At 31.3% G+C, this 20,063-nt stretch overlaps 1 protein-coding gene across 1 annotated transcript; it reads right to left on the minus strand.

Annotated features, from left to right (window-relative positions):
* Positions 1–1,544: 1,544 nt before the first annotated feature.
* Positions 1,545–18,152, minus strand: LOC127725500 (uncharacterized). Its single transcript, XM_052232513.1, has 3 exons — positions 17,477–18,152; positions 5,581–5,742; positions 1,545–2,895 (listed from the first exon to the last, which is right to left on the minus strand). Exons 1-3 carry the CDS (start codon positions 17,655–17,657, stop codon positions 2,489–2,491), a joined length of 750 nt encoding a protein of 249 aa, XP_052088473.1. The 5' UTR covers positions 17,658–18,152; the 3' UTR covers positions 1,545–2,488.
* Between the last annotated feature and the right edge of the window lie 1,911 nt (positions 18,153–20,063).

Here is a 20,063-nt window from a genome sequence, read left to right on the forward strand (position 1 = left end):
TGGAAATGTCCAACATATTCATTTTTGTTTTGATGAATCTGTAACATGATCAATATTTACTGAAATCTTTTAAATTTAAAGTAACTATTTTAGCCTTTCATTTAGTAGTGCAGTTTGTTAACCTGCTTTGAAATACGACATAACGCTATCAGAACCTCTAAGTATACACATGAAGCTGTAAAACCTTAAATTTAAATACATTAATGAAAGCAGTGGGTGACATGCATGAGGGAAAATTGACCCTACTCCCTGCTTTTCGTGAAAATTACTTTGTTTAGATCTGGAGATTATTTTTTTCAAGGAATAATTAATTTGTTTAAAGCATGAATAACCCAAGAAATCTCTTTCTGACAATAATTGCGACATGACTACATTGTATCTTTTTACTGGTTTGTTTTGTTTTGTATTGTATTTGTTTGTTTGTTTGATTTTGTTGCATTTTGTTTTTCAACTAGATTTTCTTTTAGGGTTGGTGCTTTTAAAACATTAGTGTTGTCTTTCAACATTTTTAATGATATTCAAATTCTAACAATTTATCGATTGCTTCAAATTATTGCCGTAACGCTGGATTAATTTTAGCATTAACATCCTACAATAAAGCTAGGTTGACAACTAAAGACATATTTATATATAAAGTATAGGAAAAAGAAACCCTAAATCAGTCTAGTTTGCTATATAGCTATTGTTGTTATATCTTAGCGTCACCCCTTTGAATCTGAAACACTGTTGCACAAACTATCAAGAAAGTAAACATTTTTGTAAGATGTACGAAGTATTAATATTTTATGTCATCCCACCACTAATACCACAGTACTCCTCACTCTACAATAAGTATTTACTTTGTTTATCATTGAGATATACTATTTGTCTCATTAATTAAGGCGTTAGTTTTTTTTTGGCACTGTGTTATTATTTCTTGTGGTTTTACTAGCATGTGTAGAGGATATGAGATTTCTTATACAACATACGGTATAGGTATGTAGTGCCATTCGTATTTCGACAACCATCATGATGTTGATATACATAATTATCCAAAAATTAAATAAAAAAGGGAAAATGGATAATTTGTTTTATTGGAATTCAAATTGCATATAGAACTACGGTCCCCATTTCCAGATAAAGATTAGTCACTATGCTGCCGCCATTGTTAAGACATTATTATGTATTAATTTTGATAAATAGAATAAGAAGACTTCGAAGTATTTGTTCTCTTGTAGGGCGCTCACTATGAATGTACATGTAGATGGTTACGATCAGGATTAATATATCGTTTGGTCAAACAAGACTATAAAATCAAAATATGAAGCGTAAACATCTATAGACATCTTCATGACGACTTTTAAAAACATACCAATACCATCATTTCATTATGGTCAATAATTGCATCACTGGACACAAAGCGTGTGAGAAACCTTTTTTGTTCTACTTGTCATTACTCGACAATAGCCACCATGTAACAGTCTATTTGTCTCTCTCTCACATCGTTAATAATTATTAATACACAATTGAACTAAAAATCAAAACCGTTTATAAATAAGAAAATAAGAGTTAAATAAATATTTGATTTATTATATTTGTAGATGGATGTGAACAATAAGCAATGTTAGGGAATGTTAAAGGGCAATTAATGAGGTAATGACAAAGTTCATCATATAATACAGTTACTGTTTTAATGGTTCAGGATAAAATGGAAATGTAACAAATATACAACTGTTCAACGTAAAATAGGAAAATAGACAATATAATGCACATGTATACGTATCAAAAGTACATTCATTCGTTGGCATGTTGAGTCGAAAAGAATATACTAGTATTATTTGGAGACAACTTCTTAATTTTCTGCGCAATATTATGAGAAATTCATTAAGAATATATATAACCCTTTTCGAATTTTAAGTTTCTTAATAAATCTATAATTCTGAAACGAAAGTGACATAATGCCAACGTTGTTTTTCTTGTTATTTACAACAAACTACGTTTTGGTCATACTTTATGAAATACGTGTATGGAATCGTTGTCAAGTGTATGCTTAGTATGCTTAGTAGAAAAATGACATTCTTTCTTAGTCTTAATGAATTACATATGGTACTGGCAGTTCTGAATATTGAGATGCTCATTTTCTTCCTAATCATGTTAATGTTGTGTGTAATTGCCATACAGATATTCGGCATCGTACTTCTGTAATCATTTGTGCGAGTGCATACCTTCTGTAAACTATGAAAATATGACAAGTCCTTCTACTATAAAATTGGCTATTTCAGAATATTCTTTACTACACATGTGCTCTTGGTTGACAATTATGTAACATTTTGGAAGAGTTACACTTAGTCTGTATCATTAAGATTATTCTATTGTTATGTTCTTTATATGTATTTCTACTGTTGGATGGTGTAAAATAGAATCTTCTGTTTGTTATATATTGTACTTGTGCTTTCAGCTCTTCTGTTTGTTCTAAATTGTACTTGTGTTTTGAGCTCTTCTCTTGGTTCTACACTGTACTTGAGCTATGAGATCTGGCTAACTGTGGAATGTAATAACGTTCTACTTTGTACAAGCCCACAAGTCCGCACCTTCTATCCTTCAAGTGGTCAGCAAATTGTCTCGCGAGATTTAAACAATTCATCCCTTCTTCACACTCAGCAAGAACGAGATAACTATAGCTGTCTCTTTCAGTTGTAGAACGTAAAAATGTAATACGGCGCAATTTTAAGTCTTTCGGACATTTCCATAGAATGACTCTGGCACCGCTCCAAGACATCCATCTCCGTTCGAGATTTTCTGTAATGTCCATCGTATGGAATGCTGAGAGAATATATACACTGTCTTTTGAGACTGGGGTTCTTGGGAGCTGTTTGACTGTTTCACGAACAATACATTCTTCTTCGTCATAGCAACCTAAAAGAGAAAAATATACCGTCTCTGTCTTTTGTTTTATAGATTTTTGAGAATGTTTCATACAACTTAACTGGCATTTGGTTTTGTAAGGTAGCAATAAAGTACTTTTAACTTATGAAGAATGAGAATAAGCTGAAAATATATAAATTCGTTATGGATCTTAACAGTAAATACACGGTAACAAGAGACAGGCACCTTATATTACCACCATAAAAGAGGTGTGTTCAGGGTATGATTAGAAATCTAAGGACTTTTCTGCGGAAAAGTTCATCCCGTTGTGACAGCATATTTAAAAATCCATATCAGTCAACAGGATGCCTCTTTCTTTCTGCACGGATATTGTTTGCCAAACTGAAGAAGTCAAATAGATATAAGAAGATGTGTTATGAGTGCCAATGAGACAACTCTCCATCCAAGTCAAAATTTATAAAAGTAAACCATTATAGGTCACAGTACGGTCTTCAACACGGAGCCTTGGCTCACACCGAACAGTAAGCTATAAAGGGCCCCAAAAATTACTAGTGTAAAACCATTCAAACGGGAAAACCAACGGTCTAATCTATATAAAAAACGAGAAACGAGAAACACTTACGAACCACATCAACAAACGACAACTACTGAACATCAGATTTCTGACTTAGGACAGGTGCAAACAAATGCAGCGGGTTTAAACGTTTTAATGGTACCAAACCTTCACCCTTTTTCTGAAACAAAAGTGTAACACCACAACATAGAAAGACACACTATAAAATATCAACTGAAATAGCTTAACTCAATCAAAGGACATATTAACACCATTGAACATACACTGAACAAATAAATTTGACCTATGATACAATGTAAATACAAAATAAATAAACTAAGGGAAGAATAATAAAAGTAACATGTTATATCGGTATGAAATGTTAAACAATTAAAGAAAAACAATATGTTCGAACAAAAACATTAGCCATTTGCAATAACTTTAAACACAGGTAAAGGAAAATAATTTGGTTGTTAGGTATACGTGTACAGCACCAATAGAGAAAGGAAATATTTTTACAAAATAAATAATTTTGATGTTCATAGTACGAAGTGAAAATTTATAGTAATACCAAACACTTATCAAAGCTGGTATATAGACCAGATATAACCCTGAATAACATTAAATAACAAAAAAGCAATACAATTAGTATCAACAGGTCAAGTAAACAAGAAAGTACGATTTGAGAGTACTCGCAGTTACTGTCAGCTAGTTAAAAGCCAAAAGAATTAATAATAAAAAATCATGCATCAGAGACTAAAATCAACTAAAACACATCCCATGGTTTTAGTATTTTAACGTCATGGACAGTCAAAGAAGACATGACTTGTCTAGTGCAATGCCAAAAATAAATGTATCGACAGACAGTAGGATAGTTAGGAGTTTAACCTCTTTATAGATCAAAACGAACGTGGGTGTGTCTTTATACATCCCGTTTGAAAAGAATACAAATTTAGTTATGTTTTAATTTGCTGATGACAAAATCGATATTAGTGCCAATGTAAACTATATTCAAAGATCTAATTACAACATTGGTAAGATAACCTTTACTAATAAGTTTGTTTAAAGGTTCGATGAGTTTACACGGATCACATAGTGATTTCCGCGCTTTAAGTACAATATTACCGTAAAATTTAGGATATGAAACACCGTTTTTAATCAGTTTTCTACAAGTACAGCCAAATTTACTAATCAAATCTTTGTATCTATGAAAGAACTTAGCAAAAGTTTTACGTAATTTATGGTAACGAAATCCCTGACTTAGTAATTTACCAGTGATGCATTGATTACGTTCGTTAAAATCTATGACATCACTGCACACACGGGCATAACGAACGAGTTGGGATATATAAACACCGTATGATGGAGCCAAAGGAACATCGCCGTCTAAAAAAGGAAAATTGACAATAGGGAATGAAAAATCGTCTCTTTTGTCGTAAATTTTCGTATGGAGTTTTCCTTTAGAGATTGAAATGTCCAAATCCAGAAAAGGACAACTACTGCTGTTTATGTTAGATTTAGTTAAAGTAAGTTCTATTGGGTAAATTTCGGTAGTATATTTAGAGAACTCGGGATTATTTAACGAAAAAATATCATCTAGATAACGGAAGAAGTCTTGATACCTTTTGACGGACTACAATTTATTGTATTTTACTTGTCTTTATCATGTTTATAGATATGTGTCTAGAATTTATATAAAACATACCACTGCCAGCAGTCGAAGATAGCTGATGATTCATAAAGATTGGTGTCTCCTCAGATATGAGTGGGAGTTTATTATATGTCATAAAAAGTACATCTACTGCTAGTCAAGATCGGTTCTGTCTGTAGGAATATATTGAATGGATATAAGTCACGTAGAGTCCACGTTGGGCGTAATAATCACGTTTACTGATTTATAGTTTTTGATGTTTATGTATTGGTATATTTGATCACTTGCTGTGGTATTGATTATATTTTGTAGTCTCATTCCGCGTCAACTAATGTGTTGGTAAGAAAAAAAAACAGAGCATTAAGAAATAAGAATCTATCAAATAGGAATATTTATTTTTTATATCAAAGAACGTTTTTAACTTTCAATTATAGTACTTGTAATTTCATGAATGATCAATACGACTTTAGTACTTTGAAACATTAGGAACAGGGGATGTAATTTTGAATACCTTCTTCCATGAGTCTTCGAGGTTGGATCTCTGCAGAATACTGATGATTTTGGATTCTAAGTATGTTATTAATACTATGCTTCTGTAAGGGTTCCCACGAGATTTGTCTAAGGTCTCTCATTCCACCATAAAACACGGAATAATCTACATACAGAAGGGTTCCTGTAAGGCAAAGTCAATAAATACAATATTCAATTGAATTTAGCACCAGCAAATTATTGTTCGGGGAATTCTAGGGAATACTTGTTAATGGGAAACTTTCATATACAATGTGATAATTATACTAAGACAAATCTATAGGGGCTACCAAGTAAAAATTCAAAAGTCAATTTACAAGTGATATATACATGTAAACTTCCACAAATGGTCAATATAAGTAATATGTCTACATGATGTTGTGATCCTTGATTCAATATTGAGGATTCCCGAAGTTAATTATTGACACTTGAATACTACAATTTTAAAGATAATGAAATGCAATCCTATATGTACACACCTTAATTATAGTCATTATTTCTAATATTATTTGATTATTTTCCATTTTACAAACTACACCTTTATTTGAACTTCAATATTTAAACACGCATCATGCTGTAACTTGGAATATTGACAAACAGAATCGGATCAATCCTTTTCTAATGAATCTATAAATTTCTTTCGATGAAAAATTAAGACCATTTCAATACGACTGCTTCTGGGTTTTTAAAATGACATTTGAAATTCGATTTAAATAGGTAGGGTCAATTTCCCTATTTTTAATAGGTAGGGTCAATTTCCCCATGGAATTGTTTGACTCACATGATAAAAATCAGAACGTTGTTGAAATCAAAATATTATTTGACGTTTTAAACTTCTGTTGAAAGCATATTTGCAATTCTACATGTTTTTAATCGAAGACACCTTTAAGCAATGTACATTATTTTTGATCAGATTGATAATATATAATTTTAATAGAATAGCACAATTTTGGTTTCGGATAAGATTGGCCTTCTTATGTAAATAATTGGTAATTACAATACAAGATCAATTAACATTGCAGTTTTAGGCTATGTTTAGGCTTTTGTAATTTTATAATATGTTAAGAAACAAGCAACAATGTTGATACAAACTCTTATTAAATACATGTAGCTGTGACATTTTAATGGTTTTTAGTTAATATTTAATGTAACTTCAGAGGAAATTGATCCTCCCCTTTTCTAAGAATAGTCGAGGCCCTACTTTATATGCTTTTGTTTCATTAAGTAAAACTTGCTGTATTTATTTTATTACTTCATTGATTATAGCAAAAATATTGAACCATGATGGCCAAAAACTGTTTCCGAATCAGTATAAAATATCTATATACTTTGGAAAACACCATTAGTTTTTCATGCATATCCGTGGTGAAGGCCGTACTTTGACCTATGCTTGTTTACTTTTTACACATTGTGACTTGGATGGATAGTTGTCTCATTTGTACTCATACCACATCTTCTTATTTCTCTATATACATCAAATTATTCTGTTAAATAGTATCCCAATAAAAAATAAGGAGATGGGGTTTGATTGCCAATGAGACAACTGTCCACCAAAGACCAAAGGTCAATAATAAAATAATATATATAGGGCACTGCACGGCCTTCGACAATGAGAACACTCCATACCGTATTGGAAGCTATACAAAGCCCTAGCATGGCAAAATGTGAAAAAAATCAAAACAGAAAAAAAACGGCTTGATTTATGCTAAACACAATAAACGAAAATGTATATGGTAGACAGCAACCGACGAAAACCACCATGCTCCTGACTTGTGACAAGCACATTAAGAATATTGTGGATTTAAATAGTTTATGGTCGCAAAACCTTCCACTAACCTTGGTCAGTGGTGTAACAGCACAATATTTTCTGCGTTCCGAATATCTATATGTTAGATTATGTACCAGCTAATGTGCAGTACTGGCTCGTTGGACAAAAAAAAAATGATTTAATTATTTTTTTAAAGAATTACACATGTCACGAATCAGAAGGTTCATGTCGTGTACTTAGTGGAAAAGCAGAAAACTTGAAAAAATAAAGTGGTTAATAATACGCGGTTTCGTTGCAGCTGTGAAACTTTTAAAAAGTCACAATTCTGATTTACTAAAAAAAAATAAAGAGAAAAACACGGTTTTGCCAGTCAATGTGCATTTTAGTGTAGCTAGTATTAATTAATTGCTCACAGAAAAAGAAAACAAAAACAACAACAACAATCAAAGGACTGCCAATTCCAAATTGAAGAGGGAAAAAGTCGATAGGCGAAAATACAACTAATCATGATCCGTCAAAAATTCAGACGGAACAAAATAACCCCTATGATCTCATTAGCTTCTGAAAGGTAAGTACGGGCTGCTCCACAAGTGGAACGCGTCGTGTTGCTCTTGAAATCTAGAAATCAGACGACAAACAAACATATTCCTTCACGGTAAACCGATTTATGATGGTTGAAGTTTTAAGTTATGACCTTGTGTATGTTTTAACCATGTTAACAGATAATTTACTAATCAATTTATTTTGATATGCATAGGATGTTACTGAATCGTAATTTTGAAAAAAAAAAATGAAATGTACGTTTATTTTGATTATTAATAAAGTAATAAACACTCTGCTTCTCCTTCGTTTAAAACTTTTCCATTGTTGATATAAATTATTCTGATTGCTTTTCTGTCAAAATGTAGGATAGAATACAAATGATATAGTAGACTATTGATATTCTGTCCAGAATAATAAAGCACAGGCATCTGTTGTCGGATTTGACGTCATTATTGAAGGCCGTATATTACAGTGCCGTATAGTTTACATCCTCATCCTTTGGTCTCTGGTGTATAGTTGTCTCATTATTGAAGGCCGTATATTACAGTGCCGTATAGTTTACATCCTCATCCTTTGGTCTCTGGTGTATAGTTGTCTCATTATTGAAGGCCGTATATTACAGTGCCGTATAGTTTACATCCTCATCCTTTGGTCTCTGGTGTATAGTTGTCTCATTATTGAAGGCCGTATATTACAGTGTCCTATGTTGTTTACATCCTCGTCCCTTGGTCTCTGGTGTATAGTTGTCTCATTTGCAATCATACCGCATATCATTAGCATTTTTTTTCACAAATAAGTACAATGTACTATACAGACAATTCTAATATGACGCGCTTCTTTCGCTTTGTAAACAACACCATGATAAAATACTCGATATATCTATACTTAGCGCAGACTCAGAGATATACATAATAATGGATGTTACAAAATACATCCTACGTAAATCCACATGTATCGGAACTTATTTGCAAACGCTATGCCGATTTTATTGTTTTAAAAATTTCAATTGAAAAATGACTACAGAACTTCTATTCTTATTCGGATGCATAATAAAAAGAATAAATGCACAAGAGCTCGGAGAAATCTGCAAAATCAAAATAAATTAAAATTCCGCGAAAGTCCATTAATGCCTTTGGCGCATTCGAGTCATTTCAAAACATGACGTCATACAAATGAAAACGCTAAAGCTTAGATTTTTCCGTTACGTAAACCATGGAAGTTCGTATAATATTGCATTAAAATGGATTTTTGAGGTAGGGTTTGTTTTATTTTCTATTCTATTGCATTATTCGCATATTTACTGATTTCAGCAAGTCAACATGGCGGCTCCTTAGTTACGAAATGTCAACTTTGGATTTGACGATAGCTTACGAGAAAAACATATAAATTACAAATGGCAAATGTTGGGTTTGAGAGTTAAAAGAATTAAACACATTTTTTCTAGAGGTTTTTGCGAAATATTTGATGCAAGCTACATATTTATTAGAATGTTTGAGCTTTATCTAACAGGGAGTAAAAAAGAATAGCCACACACACGGCATACTCACACTCGCTTCAGTTTTTTAATGACCGTATTTGTCCTATTAGAATCGAAATAATTCATGGAAGCCATGGATTTGTTGTAAATTTACACATGGCCTGGGCCATATGTAAATTTCCAACAAATCTATGGCTTCCATGAATTATTTCTTAAATAATAGCATTCCACGGATCCAATATGCTTCAAATGACACAAGCACCTTCTATCAGTATATTCCTAACAGTAAGGCTTCTCTATAATTTATGTACATGCATGAAAGGTATGAAATGTCAAACAGTGATCTAACAAGTATTATAATAGATTGATTTGTATTTCATTTAGAGTCAAGAGAAAGGTATTGGCAGACTTAGAAGTAAGAGATGATGTTAGAAGTCCAATTTTAAATGTTTGATTCACCTTACCCCACCCAGTAAGATCCTTATTTAAACATAGTCAATTTGAATGAAATATCTGTCTCCCAAAATCAAACCGATTACTACTTTGGTGGACTTCCTGAATCAAGGAGAAATGTTAAATATTTCTTTAATAAAAGGTAAACGAACATTTATTTAACAACCATGTTTTACTTTTATTTTTCTCCAAATTTCGACATGCTAAAATCGTACGCATATAAAATCATATGTTAAACAATTTCAATCAGCGAATCATCTGACATAACTTAAATTGAATATATAATAACTATCATGACTCGGTATACCGAACGCGTACGGCATGACTCAATATACCGAACGCGAATGAGGGTCCTTAATTTCTGTTATCTTTAATTTTGTAGGGCATGTTTCTTATCATTTGAAATAACGCTTATTCTGTAATATTCTCATGAAAATGATTTTACTTTTAATTTTTTCTGTACTTATTTGATATCTTTATTCTGTACTTATTTGATATCTTTATTCTGTACTTATTTGATATCTTTATTCTGTACATCATTGTACACCATTCATTTCTGTACTTATTTGATATCTTTATTCTGTACTTATTTGATATCTTTATTCTGTACATCATTGTACACCATTCATTTCTGTACTTATTTGATATCTTTATTCTGTACTTATTTGATATCTTTATTCTGTACATCATTGTACACCATTCATTTCTGTACTTATTTGATATCTTTATTCTGTACATCATTGTACACCATTCATTTCTGTACTTATTTGATATCTTTATTCTGTACTTATTTGATATCTTTATTCTGTACATCATTGTACACCATTCATTTCTGTACTTATGTGATATCTTTATTCTGTACTTATTTGATATCTTTATTCTGTACATCATTGTACACCATTCATTTCTGTACTTATTTGATATCTTTATTCTGTACATCATTGTACACCATTCATTTCTGTACTTATTTGATATCTTTATTCTGTACATCATTTTACACCATTCATTTCTGTACTTATTTGATATCTTTATTCTGTACTTATTTGATATCTTTATTCTGTACATCATTGTACACCATTCATTTCTGTACTTATTTGATATCTTTATTCTGTACATCATTGTACACCATTCATTTCTGTACTTATTTGATATCTTTATTCTATACATCATTGTACACCATTCATTTCTGTACTTATTTGATATCTTTATTCTGTACTTATTTGATATCTTTATTCTGTACATCATTGTACACCATTCATTTCTGTACTTATTTGATATCTTTATTCTGTACTTATTTGATATCTTTATTCTGTACATCATTGTACACCATTCATTTCTGTACTTATTTGCTATCTTTATTCTGTACTTATTTGATATCTTTATTCTGTACATCATTGTACACCATTCATTTCTGTACTTATTTGATATCTTTATTCTGTACATCATTGTACACCATTCATTTCTGTACTTATTTGATATCTTTATTCTGTACTTATTTGATATCTTTATTCTGTACATCATTGTACACCATTCATTTCTGTACTTATTTGATATCTTTATTCTGTACTTATTTGATATCTTTATTCTGTACATCATTGTACACCATTCATTTCTGTACTTATGTGATATCTTTATTCTGTACTTATTTGATATCTTTATTCTGTACATCATTGTACACCATTCATTTCTGTACTTATTTGATATCTTTATTCTGTACATCATTGTACACCATTCATTTCTGTACTTATTTGATATCTTTATTCTGTACATCATTGTACACCATTCATTTCTGTACTTATTTGATATCTTTATTCTATACATCATTGTACACCATTCATTTCTGTACTTATTTGATATCTTTATTCTGTACTTATTTGATATCTTTATTCTGTACATCATTGTACACCATTCATTTCTGTACTTATTTGATATCTTTATTCTGTACTTATTTGATATCTTTATTCTGTACATCATTGTACACCATTCATTTCTGTACTTATTTGATATCTTTATTCTGTACTTATTTGATATCTTTATTCTGTACATCATTGTACACCATTCATTTCTGTACTTATTTGATATCTTTATTCTGTACATCATTGTACACCATTCATTTCTGTACTTATTTGATATCTTTATTCTGTACTTATTTGATATCTTTATTCTGTACATCATTGTACACCATTCATTTCTGTACTTATGTGATATCTTTATTCTGTACTTATTTGATATCTTTATTCTGTACATCATTGTACACCATTCATTTCTGTACTTATTTGATATCTTTATTCTGTACATCATTGTACACCATTCATTTCTGTACTTATTTGATATCTTTATTCTGTACTTATTTGATATCTTTATTCTGTACATCATTTTACACCATTCATTTCTGTACTTATTTGATATCTTTATTCTGTACTTATTTGATATCTTTATTCTGTACATCATTGTACACCATTCATTTCTGTACTTATTTGATATCTTTATTCTGTACATCATTGTACACCATTCATTTCTGTACTTATTTGATATCTTTATTCTGTACTTATTTGATATCTTTATTCTGTACATCATTGTACACCATTCATTTCTGTACTTATTTGATATCTTTATTCTGTACTTATTTGATATCTTTATTCTGTACATCATTGTACACCATTCATTTCTGTACTTATTTGATATCTTTATTCTGTACTTATTTGATATCTTTATTCTGTACATCATTGTACACCATTCATTTCTGTACTTATTTGATATCTTTATTCTGTACATCATTGTACACCATTCATTTCTGTACTTATTTGATATCTTTATTCTGTACTTATTTGATATCTTTATTCTGTACATCATTGTACACCATTCATTTCTGTACTTATTTGATATTTTTATTCTGTACATCATTGTACACCATTCATTTCTGTACTTATTTGATATCTTTATTCTGTACATCATTGTACACCATTCATTTCTGTACTTATTTGATATCTTTATTCTGTACTTATTTGATATCTTTATTCTGTACATCATTGTACACCATTCATTTCTGTACTTATTTGATATTTTTATTCTGTACATCATTGTACACCATTCATTTCTGTACTTATTTGATATCTTTATTCTGTACATCATTGTACACCATTCATTTCTGTACTTATTTGATATCTTTATTCTGTACTTATTTGATATCTTTATTCTGTACTTATTTGATATCTTTATTCTGTACATCATTGTACACCATTCATTTCTGTACTTATGTGATATCTTTATTCTGTACATCATTGTACACCATTCATTTCTGTACTTATTTGATATCTTTATTCTGTACATCATTGTACACCATTCATTTCTGTACTTATTTGATATCTTTATTCTATACATCATTGTACACCATTCATTTCTGTACTTATTTGATATCTTTATTCTGTACTTATTTGATATCTTTATTCTGTACATCATTGTACACCATTCATTTCTGTACTTATTTGATATCTTTATTCTGTACTTATTTGATATCTTTATTCTGTACATCATTGTACACCATTCATTTCTGTACTTATTTGATATCTTTATTCTGTACTTATTTGATATCTTTATTCTGTACATCATTGTACACCATTCATTTCTGTACTTATTTGATATCTTTATTCTGTACTTATTTGATATCTTTATTCTGTACATCATTGTACACCATTCATTTCTGTACTTATTTGATATCTTTATTCTGTACATCATTGTACACCATTCATTTCTGTACTTATTTGATATCTTTATTCTGTACTTATTTGATATCTTTATTCTGTACATCATTGTACACCATTCATTTCTGTACTTATGTGATATCTTTATTCTGTACTTATTTGATATCTTTATTCTGTACATCATTGTACACCATTCATTTCTGTACTTATTTGATATCTTTATTCTGTACATCATTGTACACCATTCATTTCTGTACTTATTTGATATCTTTATTCTGTACATCATTGTACACCATTCATTTCTGTACTTATTTGATATCTTTATTCTATACATCATTGTACACCATTCATTTCTGTACTTATTTGATATCTTTATTCTGTACTTATTTGATATCTTTATTCTGTACATCATTGTACACCATTCATTTCTGTACTTATTTGATATCTTTATTCTGTACTTATTTGATATCTTTATTCTGTACATCATTGTACACCATTCATTTCTGTACTTATTTGATATCTTTATTCTGTACTTATTTGATATCTTTATTCTGTACATCATTGTACACCATTCATTTCTGTACTTATTTGATATCTTTATTCTGTACATCATTGTACACCATTCATTTCTGTACTTATTTGATATCTTTATTCTGTACTTATTTGATATCTTTATTCTGTACATCATTGTACACCATTCATTTCTGTACTTATGTGATATCTTTATTCTGTACTTATTTGATATCTTTATTCTGTACATCATTGTACACCATTCATTTCTGTACTTATTTGATATCTTTATTCTGTACATCATTGTACACCATTCATTTCTGTACTTATTTGATATCTTTATTCTGTACTTATTTGATATCTTTATTCTGTACATCATTTTACACCATTCATTTCTGTACTTATTTGATATCTTTATTCTGTACTTATTTGATATCTTTATTCTGTACATCATTGTACACCATTCATTTCTGTACTTATTTGATATCTTTATTCTGTACATCATTGTACACCATTCATTTCTGTACTTATTTGATATCTTTATTCTATACATCATTGTACACCATTCATTTCTGTACTTATTTGATATCTTTATTCTGTACTTATTTGATATCTTTATTCTGTACATCATTGTACACCATTCATTTCTGTACTTATTTGATATCTTTATTCTGTACTTATTTGATATCTTTATTCTGTACATCATTGTACACCATTCATTTCTGTACTTATTTGATATCTTTATTCTGTACATCATTGTACACCATTCATTTCTGTACTTATTTGATATCTTTATTCTGTACTTATTTGATATCTTTATTCTGTACATCATTGTACACCATTCATTTCTGTACTTATTTGATATCTTTATTCTGTACTTATTTGATATCTTTATTCTGTACATCATTGTACACCATTCATTTCTGTACTTATTTGATATCTTTATTCTGTACATCATTGTACACCATTCATTTCTGTACTTATTTGATATCTTTATTCTGTACTTATTTGATATCTTTATTCTGTACATCATTGTACACCATTCATTTCTGTACTTATTTGATATTTTTATTCTGTACATCATTGTACACCATTCATTTCTGTACTTATTTGATATCTTTATTCTGTACATCATTGTACACCATTCATTTCTGTACTTATTTGATATCTTTATTCTGTACTTATTTGATATCTTTATTCTGTACATCATTGTACACCATTCATTTCTGTACTTATTTGATATTTTTATTCTGTACATCATTGTACACCATTCATTTCTGTACTTATTTGATATCTTTATTCTGTACATCATTGTACACCATTCATTTCTGTACTTATTTGATATCTTTATTCTGTACTTATTTGATATCTTTATTCTGTACTTATTTGATATCTTTATTCTGTACATCATTGTACACCATTCATTTCTGTACTTATGTGATATCTTTATTCTGTACATCATTGTACACCATTCATTTCTGTACTTATTTGATATCTTTATTCTGTACATCATTGTACACCATTCATTTCTGTACTTATTTGATATCTTTATTCTGTACTTATTTGATATCTTTATTCTGTACATCATTGTACATCATTCATATCTGTAGTCAGTATTTTATTACTTAATTCTTTTATTTTCCACAGTTTCTCTTTAAACTTTTGCACTCCATTTTCCCTATTCTTTATTTTGTTGACTCATTTTTCTCTACCAATTATATAGTTTCCCATTATTCTCAATTCTGTAAACCCCACCCAGACCCTCGTATACTGACCTCATAATGTTTAGTATTACTTATGAACTTCTTCATGTTCTTGTTAGCGAACGTTGTTATTAGTAGATATTATATTTTTTGTAGAAAAAATAAACTGTATTTGATTATTAGCGCTGCGATATCCATTAGGTCGAATATAATTTTTTTATCAGATAGCATATTATATATAGACTGCACGTACTGACACGTGCATCAAGACAGCATAATAAGATATATAAGAGTTAATGTCATACGCTTAGCATTTATTTGTATTTTTGGCATGTTTGTTTTGAAGTGTTTTATGTTCAGATCGTACAATGATAAATTATTCACTTTTGGTCAGAACCCCAAAGGGTGACAGGGGAATAGAAGTATGGTCACTAAGGTCTTCTTCCGACAGTCAGTAAAACCCTTGCCAAAGAAGGGTATCCGTTGGCTGTGCGGGATGTACAAGGTCGCAGCCATGTTCGGTTGGATTGAGGACATTAAATCCAAAAGCGCTCGTGTAAAGAGAGTGTCACAACTCTTTAAGGGTTTCGTATGTGGTCTGTTTCAGGCAAAATGTCTGTCCCTATCTAATATACCTTCATTTTCCAGTGGTAGTCCAAATTTCACCGACCTTCTTCCCGGACTGCATCGACTATATTGCATGACCTACCTATTATATATATATTGTTTATTTGTTCTCGTCCTAAACATGCATGAAATGTTTGCCACTGGAAGTTAATCAACCAACAATCAATCAATCTTAATATGATCAATATGAAATCCCCCCAAAAAAAAGCTTAAATTAAGCTCTGATTTTTGTTTCTAAAATAATACGTGGTCATAAATCATGTCGATCGACATGATAATCGTATCGTCGTTTCCTCGTGAGTCACTTTAATAATAAAAATGTTTTCAGATCCCGAAAAACTAATAAAACTTTATTTAACCTGCTTTTTGGTGGCTTCTTTTCTAAGAACTCGAGCGTAAAACTTAAATAAGACAATGCATCGTGAAATATGCTTATCAGACCCACCAGAGAGAAATATACCTGCACTTAAACTTATACCTTTATTTAAGTGAATTTCAATAGTTGGATTTTATTATCATTCTGATTAAATAAATGCGTGGTTCATTGCGACTAAGTTTGAAGTGAACCACAAATCCATCAATGATTGTTTTAGTAGGGAAGATGCCAAAACGATTTGTCCATTCACAAAGTATTCCAAAAAGCAAAATATGTGCTAATAAATCTTTTATACACTGATTTGATGTGTATGGCAGATCCTTGACAGTCTCGCTTCAACTCATTCACAATTTTCTATACTGAGCTGACATATAATTTGACATATTATATAAGACATTATTAAGGTAGATACGTTAACCTTGTTTTTTTTGTGTCGTTCGGCTGCTGTAACTCTAAAATTTCCCTTATCAGCCTATTATATCAGTCGTCTTGTCCTAGAACAAGTTCAAAAAACGTCAACAAGTATAGGTACTGAGAGACAGGTTCTTTTAATTGCATTTTTAAGAATAAAACTTGGTCGTGTTTTCTGAGCAAAAGCTTAGATATATTTGATATACACCTAAGTATAATACATATGTATCCAAATATTCAGTTTGTTGTCCTTAATTAAGAATAATTAGTAGATGTATATACACGTAAATGTATAACAGATGTAACTCACCTCCAGGGTCGACATTCTTCAGTAACATTCCTTCTAAGAACGTGGCTTGTGACGCGTTATATTTGGCTGCTTGTTTCCAATCCTTCACCATACTTTCTTCATCACAATAAAACTTAAACTTAGCTTGAACATTGAAACTCAAAGGAAGTGACATTGTGTGCATTTTGGTTAAAACACACATTCACTCTAACACTTTTCGCATCACAACTGTCGCATTAAATCCCTGATATCCACAGATTGGATTACCATTCGTGACGAATTTATCATTCCTATAATTTCCAACTACGAAAGATGTTTCTCTCCAGGGACGTCGTCAATAATGACAGAGAATTTTGATTACATGATCCCTAGGACAGCTCGTGTTTATTTCATCGTCAGTATTCTACCAGATCAATCGAAAAATTGCCAGAAATACACTGTAATCAAAAATCAATGGTCGGACATAAACCTTTCCATTTTCATCTAGTAAATGGTCTTTGTTATTATCCCTTTGTTCAATTTCAATGCAAAATGTAGAGTAGAGAGCCGTCTTCTAAACACAAGATAACGATGACCTATACAGAGCCAACAAAATCAGTATCTACTGCAACTAGTATATATCATTAATCCTAATAGCTACCAGTACTTACTTTTTCTCTTTACATGTAGTTTGTTTAATTGAATATTGATTCGTATAAAGTAATCTATGGACCATTATAGAACAATTAAACAAATATTACCGTATGAATACAAATACGATCAGAAGGATCGACTAAACATTTTCTCCTATTCGATATATATCAGCACTGTGATTTGATTAATTAATTAATAACTCATATTACGTTGATATAGCTGGGAGCTCAGGATGTTTTTTATTGAAATATTTTTTATAAACCGACTGGTTAGTTTTACAGTATGTTTACCAATAACATCCTATAAATAATAAAGTTAAGTGATTGAATATCGAACAAGAAATAGAAACAGTTATAAAGGATATACAATTATTGCTGAACACAGAGTAAATTGTGTGTGTGTGTGTGTGTGTGTGTGTGTGTGTATGTGTGTGTAATTGTTCGGGGTGGGGTAGTTTATAATAGATAGAAGTCAAATCGGGATTTTTATTATATTTATTTCATATACTTATAGATGTCTTGAATGTTGGGTTTGTTTTCTTGAAGACGTTAACCCCCCCAAGGGTGACTGGGGAATAGAAGAATGGTCACTATTGGTCTTCCTCCGACCGGCGGTAAAACCCTCGCTAAAGTGGGGCGTCCGTTTGGCTGTGCGGGATGTACAAGTTCGCAGTCACGTCCGGTCAGATTGGGGACGTTTAATCCGATGCCTCGTGTAAAGAGAGTGCCACGTTCTTTGCACGTTAAGAACCCTTGCAACAACTCTCTGAGGGGTCCGTAGGTGGCCTGTTGCAAGGCGAAATTTATGTCCTTGTCCAATTTACCCTCATTTTCCCGTGGCAGTCCAAATTTTCCCGACCTTCATTCCGGACGGCCTCTATTACAGGACCTACCTGTTGTATTTATTGTTAATTTGTTCTCGTCCTGAATATGCATGAAATATTTGCCACTGGACGTTAAGCAACCAACAATCAATCAATCAATTGAAGACGTTAACCTCGCACTTTCTTTTACTAATTCTAACAAGGATGCAAGATTATATTGACATCTCGTATTTTCCAAGGTACCCAGAGGCGGATTTAGGGGTTGGGGTTGGGGGGTTGGGGGGGGGGGGGGGGGGGGGGGGGGGGGGGCAGGAGGCCCGCCCCCCTTTTATGGGAAAAATTTGGTTATTTAGGGAATCACTAGAGCGGGCCCCCTCTTATGGCAGTCAGTGCCCCCCTCTCCCCCCCCCCCCCCCCCCCCCCATTATAAACATTTCTGGATCCGCCATTAGTACTGTATTAATCATTATAAGGGACCATGGTGAGATCAAAAGTTTGATGTCAAATATCTGTTATTTTTCAGCTTATTTGTTAACTCTATGCGTTTTGTACATGAATGACTATACATGAGCCCGATTTTTCAAAAAGAGAAGGGGCACGTGAAACTTCAGGAAAAAAGTAAAAGATAAAAAGTGGGGTGGGAGAGAAAATAGAAAAACAGAAAAAAATACGGTAGATCAACTGTCTTGAAGTTTCTTCATTATACAAGTTCCAAATTATTCTGGAATGTTATTTCCGATGGAACAAATATTACTGTATTTTTTACTAACGGAATAAAGAGTATGTAGTTTTGTTTCAACTGGAATAGATATTATATATTATGGCATTGTTGATAACAAAGTCTCCAGGGCAACTTCTGTTAGGTGGAACACATATATACGTTGACCGTATTAAAAATAAAGTGTTGCACCTCGATCAAGGGATCCCTTATATCCACACATCCGATCCGCTCCTGTTATACTCGGGTAAATATAGTTACGTCATCTTTGAACTCGGTTAAAGCAAGATTAAGTCATTTGTGGTATTCGTTTAAATGTAAGGTTAATTAAGTCACCTGAAGCAAGGTTTTTCACCGCAGCAATATTTCAATTGCTAACAAATGTCTAACTAAACAAACTAGATAAGCTCAGACTGCAAAAAAAAATAAAATAA

This window comes from Mytilus californianus, unplaced genomic scaffold, assembly GCF_021869535.1.
Source record: "Mytilus californianus isolate M0D057914Y unplaced genomic scaffold, xbMytCali1.0.p SCAF_15, whole genome shotgun sequence".
Lineage (NCBI taxonomy): Eukaryota > Metazoa > Mollusca > Bivalvia > Mytilida > Mytilidae > Mytilus > Mytilus californianus.

Bases quoted from the DNA above. Each gene is read 5' to 3' on its own strand.
- LOC127725500 (XM_052232513.1), bottom strand. From the start codon at position 17,657: ATGTGTGTTTTAACCAAAATGCACACAATGTCACTTCCTTTGAGTTTC. The intron at 5,743-17,476 runs GTGAGTTACATC...TTTGCCTTACAG, and splicing joins GAAGAATGTCGACCCTGGAG to GAACCCTTCTGTATGTAGAT. The intron at 2,896-5,580 runs GTATTCAAAATT...TTTCTCTTTTAG, and splicing joins TCGAAGACTCATGGAAGAAG to GTTGCTATGACGAAGAAGAA.